This window comes from Ailuropoda melanoleuca, chromosome 18 (genome assembly GCF_002007445.2).
Source record: "Ailuropoda melanoleuca isolate Jingjing chromosome 18, ASM200744v2, whole genome shotgun sequence".
Taxonomy (NCBI): domain Eukaryota; kingdom Metazoa; phylum Chordata; class Mammalia; order Carnivora; family Ursidae; genus Ailuropoda; species Ailuropoda melanoleuca.
The window spans coordinates 14,991,609-15,002,407 of NC_048235.1; the positions used below are offsets into that span (position 1 = coordinate 14,991,609).

At 46.4% G+C, this 10,799-nt stretch overlaps 1 protein-coding gene across 7 annotated transcripts in view; it reads right to left on the reverse strand.

Annotated features, from left to right (window-relative positions):
- Positions 1-7,449: 7,449 nt before the first annotated feature.
- The window catches only part of FAT1 (FAT atypical cadherin 1), a 123,304-nt gene continuing 119,954 nt past the window's right edge, over positions 7,450-10,799 (reverse strand). For 3 of the 7 annotated variants that reach the window (XM_011226817.3, XM_034647473.1, XM_034647472.1), the window contains exons 27-28: positions 9,723-9,758; positions 7,450-8,868 (exon numbers count right to left, since the gene is read on the reverse strand). In XM_011226817.3, coding sequence (XP_011225119.1) covers positions 8,240-8,868; positions 9,723-9,758 — 665 coding nt within the window. In that variant the 3' untranslated portion in view covers positions 7,450-8,239. Of the gene's footprint in view, positions 8,869-9,674; positions 9,759-10,496; positions 10,793-10,799 lie in introns of all 7 variants that reach the window. The other 4 variants (XR_004621886.1, XM_019801212.2, XR_004621887.1 and 1 more) reach the window with 4 other exon arrangements.

Consider the following 10,799-nt stretch of genomic DNA (forward strand, 5'->3'; position numbering starts at 1 on the left):
CATTAAGAGGAATGGTAGTTCCAAGTGTGATCAAAAAAATATTAAAATCTGAGAAAAAGCACTACATATAAGTCTTAAAACTGCATGCCCGTTTGACCTGGTAATTCCACTCACAGACAATAACTGGACACATATTCAAATGTGTACGGACACGTGGTTGTTCCTCACAGCCTTGTCTGTAACATTTAAAACCTAAGCCTCCTGTAATTGGGGTTTTGATAAATCAATTTAATCAGTAGATGAGTAGAGCAGCACAGATGGCTCGCTCTGTCCCGCATAATGGGCGGGGGGTGCATATGGAAACCCCCCCCACTTTCTCTGACTGACGGTGAGGACAGGGAAGCTGGGAAACCATGAATAGGCAAAGAATGGGAACTCCCCAAAAGGAAAGAGCCATAGGTGGGGGATCCCCAGACTCTGACTGCCCCTGTCAGAGAGTGAGTGGTGTCCAAAACCACACACATAATTGCGGAGGACACTCAAAGCAGCCTTACAGACAAGGGCCAACTCAGACTGGAGAGGCCAGTCTTCAACGATGCCCACTGATCCTTGGAATCAAGCCAGATTTTCCAAGCCTTCCCTAACCTGGCCTTTCCAGCCTTGACCTTCCTAACCATCCTTTCCCTCAGCCACGGCATCTGGTCTACCCTCCAGCCCGTGAACTTTCTCTCATTCCTCAAACATCCTATTACCCGTTTCCTGTTTCCTTCACGCTCCTTCTGCATGGAATGGTCCTTCCACACCCTTCTCTGTAATCGCTTTGCTCTCCCCATGAGGACAGGCCCCACATTTTGCTTATGCTTTCCTCCTCTGTGCTTCTGCACATCGCTATATGCGCTTTATCCTAACACTTACCGCAAGCCATACGGTACCTGTTTTCTTGCTGCAGCCCCACCACAAGGCTGTGAAGCGGGCGCTGCGGCTTGTTCTCGGTTGCCTTCCCAGGACTGAGCACAGTGTCTGGCCTACAGTAGACACCAACAATTATTTGTTGAATAAAATGAGAGAATAAATGATTCCATTATTGCCTGCTGGCTTTAAGATGATGTAATTTCCATGAAATTATGTCTTTCATCATATTTGGAAACTTCTAATTTATCAGAAAAAAAAACATTGCTATTTGTCAAACTAATGGATTTTTAATGCATTTGTCACCCTCAAGTCATGAGACATGTTCTCTATATTTCTCCAGTTAATGACAAGAAAGAGGAAGAGTATTTTTTTCAAAGAATTTTTAGGTTGCATTATAATAGGTAAGACACAACAGGGGGCGCCTGGGTGGCACAGCCGTTAAGCATCTGCCTTTGGCTCAGGGCGTGATCGCGCATTATGGGATCGAGCCCCACATCAGGCTCCTCCGCTATGAGCCTGCTTCTTCCTCTCCCACTCCCCCTGCTTGTGTTCCCTCTCTCGCTGGCTGTCTCTCTCTCTGTCAAATAAATAAATAAAATCTTCTAAAAAAAAAAGACACAACAGAATAGTAATACACGCACCGCGGCGGGGGTTGTAAAATGTACCCCATGATCTCGGCTGGAAATGAGTGGAGTAAAGGGAAAGGTAGGTGCTTGTATGGAACAGACCAGCTGGAGCTGGAGCTGGAATTGGCCAGTGAGGGGCTGGTTTGGCCAGAAAGTCCTGAGACTTCCCTCCTGACTCGGGGCCCTCGTGTGGGGACCCCAAGGGTCGCTGTGGTCTGAGGCACCATACTGCTTCTTGGGTCTTTGGGAGGCAAGTTGAGAAGGTAGAAAAATGCCAGTCAATTCATGATCAAGTTCCAAAGTGTGTATTATAGTAGTTCTGGTAGCAGGGATGAAGGGAAAAACTGCATACAACTAAAAATAACTAAGGAAACTTACCCCCCAAATTATAGGAATATAGAAGGACTGCGATGGGCAGAAAAGTGGGTGTGGTTCCATCTGAGAAAGAGGGGAATGCCTGTCACATGTGCAGGGAAGGGAGTGGGGCGGTTGGGGAAGAACAGGGAGCTTCGTCTTCGGTGCAGAGGGTACAGGGGGTCAGTTCCGGAGCGAAAGGTGAGACGCTGCTGCATTCATTCTTTCAAACGTCCTTGCCCCCCCTTGGAAAAATTAACGCATGCGCGAAATACCTGAAAGCACCGATTTCCCTGCCACCCGGGGAGAAGGCGTGAGGGGCAGAGATTTGCATCCCGCCGCCGTGCTCAGACACAGTGACGAAGAATGGGTGCAAACGAGCAAAATCCCCCCCAGACCGGAGTCCGGAGGAATTTTCGCGTGTAAAGCAATCTAGAGCGTCTCGTCCAGGGTCCAGGACGTGGGGGGCTTGGCTGTCGCTCCGTGTGGCCCTTGCTGCGAGCCGCGGGCTCCTCTCTGGCGGGCTGAGCGCCCCGCTTCCCGCGCCCCCTGGGGCTTGTTGCGGCCTGTGAGCTGGGGGGGCCCTGGCTCTCCGGGCTTCTCCACCGCCTGCATCAGGAGCCGGGCCCGCACTCCACGAGCGCTGTCGGGGCAAGTCCTGAGCACTTGCGGGAGATCCAGTCCGAACGCGAGCGACCCAGCACGCACGACTGTGGCACCGAGGGTTTACCACACGCACCAAAACCCCACAAAACGGAGGTGGCCGGGAGTGCGCATGCGCTGGGCCGGCCGCTCAGGAACCGGAAACGGCGCGCTCCGCGTGCGAAGGCTTCCCCACGTGACAGGTGACGTCACGGCCACACAGCGCAGTCGTCACGTCCTTGTGTGGAGCAGTCGTGTTTGTTGGGACGTCTGTAACTGCAGAGGACGGACAAAGAGCCCCTGGCCCCCAGTTACCGCCGCTGCTGCGGTTCCGCAGATAAACGGGACAGGGTCACGTCGCGCTGCTTCAGCTTCCAGTCAACCGGGGAAGACTCTGGAGTCACTGGGAAGTTTCCGGTTTTGATTTACTCTGTTATCTCCAAACGTGTGACAGTTATTTCAGCATCGACAGATTCCAGAGTGTTTTAGGAATTGGGAGGAAGAGCGTTCACATGCACAGTTTAGTTTTTACTCAGTATATTGTTGCGTAGCACACAACCCGCGACCGCACTGAAATTTTGTCCTCAAAGGTCACATGGCTGCTCATAAGCAAGTTTTGTTCACTTTTATATGTGCGGGGTATAGCAGAGGGTAGACTAGACCAGTGTTTGTTAATGCAACCCAGAAAGGACTTTGGACTGAGAGGAAAAATGAATGAATGAATGAAAGAAAGAAAGAAGAGAGGGGAGGGGGAAGAAAGAAAAAGGAAGAAAGAAAAAGAAAGAAAGAAAAAGAAAAAGAAAAGAAAGGAAGAAAGGAAAGAAAGGAAAGAAAGAAGGAGAAAAAGAAAAAGAAAGGGAAGGAAGGGGAGGGAGGAAGGACAGACAAGGGGCGGAGTGTGAGGAGGGGCACCTGAGCCGCAGGAGCACTACTGCTTGAATCCCACGTGAATGGAGAGTATACTTTTATTCTGTTAAATAAAACAGGTGGAAAAATAAGACACAAGGCAGTAAGCTGTAAACTTAAGCCTGAACACTCATTCCTAAGAGTGAGGATTTAGTCTTGTTCATCCTTCACCGAATGGCAAACATGATGCTTCTGGCCTTCATTGACTAGATCAGATACTCAGCAACAACTTTCGGATAAACGAACAGCAAAAGTGGCATCTTCAGACTTCATTTGTACCCACATCATCCAATCTCCAATGTGGAATGCACTGACTTAGTAGAAAACAACCAAGATGCAAAGGGTCAAAAATCTCTTGAATTAGAGGCAATTGGTCAAATGATCTAAACTAGGTTAGGAAGCTTCTTTGAATTATAACATGTTCTATAAAGGCACTAAGAAAATGAAACTTACTTTCAGGGATGCCTGCGCGGCTCAGTTAAGCGTCTTGATTTCGGCTCAAGTCATGAGCTCAGGGTCGTGAGGCTCTGCGCTGGGATTCTTTCTCCTCTTCTTCCTCTGCCCCTCCCCTCTAAAAATATGAAACTTTCATATGATACATTTTAAAAATAGACTGTTAAAATGCCTATTTGAAGACTGGGATGGCAGCGAGGGCGGAAACAGTAATAGCAGTTAAAGCACTTGGTAACATCTACTTTGTATCACAATGGCTGGTGTGAGGACCTTTGCCGTCTGCAGTTTTGGTATGTTCCAGAGACACTTCAGAAAGGTCAGGGGAGGAAGCTTTGAGACCAGAGTCAGGGCTTTGAATTTCAGTCCCAAGACTGACCTGTGGAGTGGCCTTCAGAAAATTATCTTGTGCCTGGGTTTCCTGATCTGGAAAGTGAGAATAATGAGGGTCACTGGATGGATTCAAGGAGTTACTAATTGCAGAATGTTTGGAATGTAGTAAGCTCTCCTAAGAACCGTTATTTAGAGTGTTGCTTTGATTCCACGGAGCTCCTGTAGGGTGTTCATTAGTCGCTCGTTTTCAGCAGAGGAGCCTAAATAGAAGCAGTTACTTTAACATCGCACAGCTAACGAGTGGTAGGGCGCAACTCTGAACTGAGGTCTGTGGCTCTAAGGCCAGCAGTCTCCACCTGCCACCGAGGTCGCCAGTGTGCCCTGAGGACCCATGGTTTTAAAAAGGCGCCCTCCTGCCAGCAGAGTTACACGGAACCCGAAGGTTGCAGAGCTACCCAAGCAGGGGTGGGGACTAGAGTCCGGTCCTGTCCTGGAATGCGCCGCCCCCCCCAGGGAAGCACGGCATCTGCAGTGGGGCACAAGGTGTTGGGGAGAAAGGTGGGCTCTGGCCTCAGACCTCCAAGGTCGAATGGGGCTTCACCACTTACTTGCCTGCTTCGTTACACAACTGTCTGTCTCTTACATAAAACGCAAATGATGATACGAGATACTCCCCCACGTGATGGTCGTAAGGACTGTGTAGCCACAGCTCAGAGTAGAGCTGGGTGCAGACAGCAGCGTTTGCTGCTGCTGTTAATCCATTAGAGAACAAACCAAGCTCTGTCGTTCACTGTGAGGATATCCCCAGAACCCCAGTGTGACTCAGAACTATGGCACAGAAATTCAAGATCAGACCACAGTTTTCAATGACTGGAGTGTATTTTTAAATTTTGTGAAATTCCCCCTTAGAAGTAAAAACTCAGCATTTGAGATTATTGAAAACAATCTCAATCCAGTAAGAGCTTTTTAGTTGGAGAAACTTTGTGCATTTTACACATTCAGTTTAAAGAAATTTGTTTTTAGTAAGGTCTATAAATAAAATTTTATATTGTTCCACCCTATCTTAAAGCATCTATTTAAAGTATACTTACCTTTGAAAGAGAGAAAAAGATGCATTTAAGGTAATTATTTAAAATCACAAATCACAAGAGCATCATCATCGAAAAATGTTTGCAGTCCTTATTTGTAGGGGCTAATATTCCAAATAGGCAAGGAGATGGGGCTGTGCTTCTAAGTCCCTGACAGGATAGATGATGATTTGTTCTTCTTCCTTTATTCTTCCCTTATCCTAAAACTGTTAGGTGGCATCTACAAACATGACAGTGAATTGAAGCAATCATCATAAGACATTATGAGAATTTCTTTTTACCCCTTCAGACAACTGGATAGCAGCCCTGGTTTAGAATCACTGAGCTCCTATCTGCCACCTCTCCTGCACAGACCCGCATGCATAGCTCTTTGTTAACATCTGTTGGGTCCAGTGACATCTGCATTCAAATGTTACACCTTGTCTCTGTCTCGCATCCTTTGAAAACCTAGCCTCTTCCAGGGCCACAGTTTCCAACTGCACGGGGGACAAGTGCGTTCATTCCCTAAGTGTTCACACAAGCAGAAGTTTTCTTGGGGGCGGAGAATACTTGTCATTCTTCTCAAGTGGCTCATTCTGTTTGTTTGCCGTAGAGGCAGTAAACTGCTGGCGAGATGCAATTCTTGCAAACAGCTTGCTCTCAGCTGGTGCCCTAACCGAAACTAAACCTGATTCTTCTGAAGCAGAGCGATCAGAAAGCGCACAGAACAGCAGTCCGCACCGGAGACAGAGCAGCCCGCGCTGCCCTTCCGAGTTACCGAGCGGATTCGGCGGGCTGGAAGAAGGCGAAGGTTGCAAGCAGAGGAGAACCCAGAACTGGAGGAAGACTGGGGGTGGTAGATGGGTGTCGGGGCAGTTTTCCAGGTCTGACAGATTACAGATCTAATGACTACACTTCTCTGAAGTCACTGAAAACTGAATAGCAATTCAAGGTAACTTTATGAAAATGATCCAGTTCTTTTTCACAGAAACCAACTCACAGAAGAGAAGAGAGAGCAGGATTTCCCAGAGTTCTACCAAAGCTTGCTCGCATGGAGATGCTGACCGTGCAGTCCTTGGGGCGGTGGGGGGAGCCTGGGCATCACCCCACGCAGCTGACACCCCTGGTTTACAGCAGCCTTCCCCCTTCATACCACTGTGCCACGAAAATGGGATCTGTTTCTGCATATGCCATGACGGAGCAGACAAGGTAGGGAGTTTGTGCCTTTTTGTGAATAACGTATGGTAGGGGACCAAAAAATATGTTTTGGATAAATTAATGAAATAGTCACAGATTTTAAAAAGTAAAAGAAAAACTAAAGCAACTGTTTCAGAAAATGAGAAAGGAGCAAACAGAAACACGCTACATACTTTGCACAGCAACGAATGTTTATACCACCAACACAATGAGACCGTGTGTGTGGATTAATCCAAAAGTTAGGGTGTAACTACATGGAGGTGGGTTAGGTTACGTGGCCTTCCCTCGAACATCGCACTGAACTAATACGCGATTCCTAAAAAAAAAAAAAATTAGTGACCCTAGAAACAACAGACAGACCTAAGAATATGAACAGGAAAGAGAAAACAGCTAGAGTTGTAAGCGGTCGTAGCAGAGGGGCTGAGCGTGCTGCTTTTTCGCCAGCGGGGCTAGCTCGTGTTCAGACCGTGTATCTGGTCTCATCTGCTGAAACAAGGCATTTACTTCATTTAAAGGAAAAAGTTACTTTCCGAAGTTCTGAGAATGCCTGATTCTTTGTTCCGCATCTCAGCCTGGCTGACACATAAATATTTGTTGGATGGATGGATTTCACACCAAATCACATACAATCAGGAGGTGTTCTTTGATTACAGACGACAAAATGCTTTGTACTTTTGACTTTGATAGAAATCATAGGTGAAGACCATAGAAGCCTTTAAATGATACCTAATAAATCCTGAAAAAATGTATGGAGGGAAATGTTCTTGAAGTTTTAGTTGGAAAACACGTAAAAGAGCAGTTTTATATTTACACCTGTAGTTCTGAGCAGGATCAAGTAGCCACGTACTGCCACCTAGTGGCCACATCTGTAAGTGCCGCCTGGTTTGGCACCTGGACCCTTCACATTTAAGGCCACAGAAGACTAATGTCTCTACATCCATCCAGCCTTCTTTGTCAGCAGCTTAACTGAATCCTGAACAAGAGTCTTAAATACAGAGGAAAAACAAGCAGTAAAGCTAAAGTATTTTATTAATAATTTATTGTCAGTAAGAAAGACTGGCTAATGGTAGTTTTCAGTAAAAACCTTTACAAGACCATCGCATCACAAATATACAGACACTATAAAAACTGTGTCGTGATGGTTTTGGTTCTAAACAGGTGTGCAGAAGGTCCCCATTACACTTTCCAGTAATGAAAAATGTTTATAATTCTAGTAAGCCATTTAAGACATGTCCATGTAGAAGGTCTTTCCTCCTCCTATGTACAGCTAGAAATGAAGGACTGTCGTGAAATGTCATACTTCAATGGAAGAGGACATATAATGAAACCCTGGTTATATTAAAAAATCAGGGTGCTAGGTAATGACGCTAACACCACCAAATTTCAGTCAAAAACAAATGCACCAAATCTTGAAAATTTAGTTACAGCTATGAAAAATCAAATCTGTACATAAAATTTACAAAACAAAAAAAGACTGGAAACTTAATCAAATCTATATAAATACATGAATCATGCTAACAAGATGATAGGACTGATTTTTTCATTTCAACAGACAAATGTAAATGCAAAAAGATGTTCGGAAATGGCACGGCCAAAGGAAATCTCCTCCCGTTACAGTAGGTTCGGACACCAGAAATGGCTAACTTGTCAAGAGGTGCGTGATTCAGTGCAGCCATGCCCATTTTAGCTCACCCAAAAAAAAAAAAAGAAAAAGGCGCTTAAAGCACTGCTGCAGAGAACGATGCAGAAAATCACTTATATAATAATCTCCAGGTTCATTGAAGTCCAGGCACTTTGGGGCGAGTCTGAGCGTCAGACCTGTGTGTGCTGCTGCGCATCCAGGGGAGGGACCGTCACCTCGTCAAAGTGACCGTCCTCTCCGCTCTCATAGTCACTCATCATGACCTCAGACTCCACTTCACAGCACGCCGACACGTCAGAGCAGGAGGCCGTGGAGGCGTACACGGACATGGGCATGTTTTCTACAGAAGGGGCTTCAAAGTTTCTGGAATACCCTGGAGGGTAGGGGGCATAGGGTTCTCTACACGTACTGTTCTCACCAGGGCCTGCTTTTTGAGGTTCAGACATATCGACGGGATAGAAATTGGGCAGATACTGATTCAAGTGGAACCTCTTCCGGTTTCTCGACGAAGAACCCAGACTGCCTGCAGCGGGCATGTCTCTAGGAGGGTGTATGGTCTCAAACTGATCGCTGAATTCCGGGGGTAAGGGTGGCAGTTCGTCAGGCACAGGGAAGTCCTCTGGTGGGGGTGGAAAGTCACTCTCAAGATCGTAGCCTCCCGGGTAATAGTCCGTATCGATGGCATCTGGATCTGCCGAGTACAGAGGGGTCTGCTCGTCAATGACCTCGTAATTGGGGAATTCTTGTATATCTGGCAGAGGAACACTTGGCATCCAATCCGATGTGTCCCAGTGGTACCCTGGGTAGGAAAGAGAACAGATTTCAGTGTCTCTTCTCCCCAGCGTCTGTGCCATCGGACAAAGAGCTCAGTGAAATGCACAGAAGCGCAAAGGCCTCACACGGGTTCCTCCCTGCGGAAACCTCTGCTCAGTGCTTTGAGGGCCTCCCCCCGCCCGCGTTCTGATCACCTCTTTGGACCAGGCTCTGGTTCCAAATGCGTACCTACAGTTTCATGTAAGTACCTAACAAACACTCAAGGAGACGAGACACGTGTGAACAGAAGCAGGGTGCTCACAGCTCCAGGACATGCACTCTCTTACAAGCGATCCCACCAGCCCTCAGCTGCCTCCTGGAAGTCAGCAAGCATTTCAGGCTCAGGACACAATTTTGGGCCTTTAGAAAACACTTAACGCAACTGTTTAAAGTAATAAAAGTAATGTTTAACATGCTAAAATTTTAAAAAATTCCTTTATAATCACATAATCTTTCTACTAAAAACTACGAATTACATTAACACAGGTACGGAACAAAGCATGCCTCCACATCAAGCAAAATGCAACCAAACACTGCGAAACAGAGCACAAGTTTTGACTGATCACAACAATCAGTTTATGTTACTTTTACAAGGATAAAGGATCATTTTAGACTGTATATTTTTAAAAACCTCCCGATGTGGGGACGGTCCCCCCCCCCCCGGATTACTGAACGCCGACACACAGGCGAGGCGACGTGTTTAGAATGCAGCACACACAGTCCGGACTTAGCTACTGCGGCATCCACGGAGCAAACCAGTGAAGCAGGTCAGCCTTGGGGTCAAATCTTTACCAGTTTTGTTTAGTGAGTATCAATGAACAACTGGCATGCATAAGTCACCTCTTGATTTGCTGAGGTCAGGAGCAGCCAAAGACTCTTGGTGGTAGAGAGAAAAGAAAACATTTATAATTAAAACAGAAAGATGGCTGAAAAGGCAATCAAGATCAGTACATAATACAATACAAACTGTGTATCAAGGCCCAGTCAGCCATGGACCATGCCTCTAAGCCATGATCTACGGAAGTCCCAAACAGCTGAGAAATGCACATAGTGCAAATGAAATGGGACAGGGGAGGAGAGGAAAAGACTGGGATGATGAACTTTGCCAGGAAACTCAAACAAGAGTTTACTTTCTTTTCGCCTTTTTTGGCAATCTGAACCAGAAAGCACACAGTTTGGTTAGAAATAATTAAAGTCTATAGGCTCCCATAACATGTAAATTATTAGGAAATTAAATGACACTTTCATGATACTGAGCAATATGATGACACAATCCAAATACATCTAAAGCTGTGTAAGACGCACACTTTACAGCACATCACAGCCCTCAGATGTACGTCACAGTCAGACGAATTCGCCGATGTAGGGACTGGTGACTTGCTAGAAGAAACGCTCTCCAAACCTTGCCCGTTCTGACTATGACCTGATATTCCCATTGTTCCCTTCTCCTGGGAGAGCGCGTGGGCTGCACTTACTCCTGTCCCCACCCCAGACCTGCAAGGCCACTCGCTCCTTCACAACTCCCACTGCATACGCAGAACTCCAGCACCAAGGCCGCCAAAGGAGGTGTAAACCCGTCAGTCAGGGCCACGCTGCCCTCCGCAAGTTGCTCACCTGTCTAAGCCTCAGGTTCTTATCTTTGAAAGGGGAGTGGAAATCCCTTTATTAGGAGGATTCAATCAGATAATGTAGGTCGAGTCTGAGCTCTTAGCTATCGTCATGATTCTTACTCTTGGAAAGTAGTAATCATGGTAGAAATAGGGTCACTTCAGTGCTTTTCTGAATGAAACCAATGCTTTCCATGCATTCTACAATGTTCCTGAAAACCCATGTCATAAAGACATTTGGAACAAAGATCTGGTTGATGGTTCTCTTCCAGGAATTTGAAGCTAAAAGTGAAATGAATGGTTCTAAAAA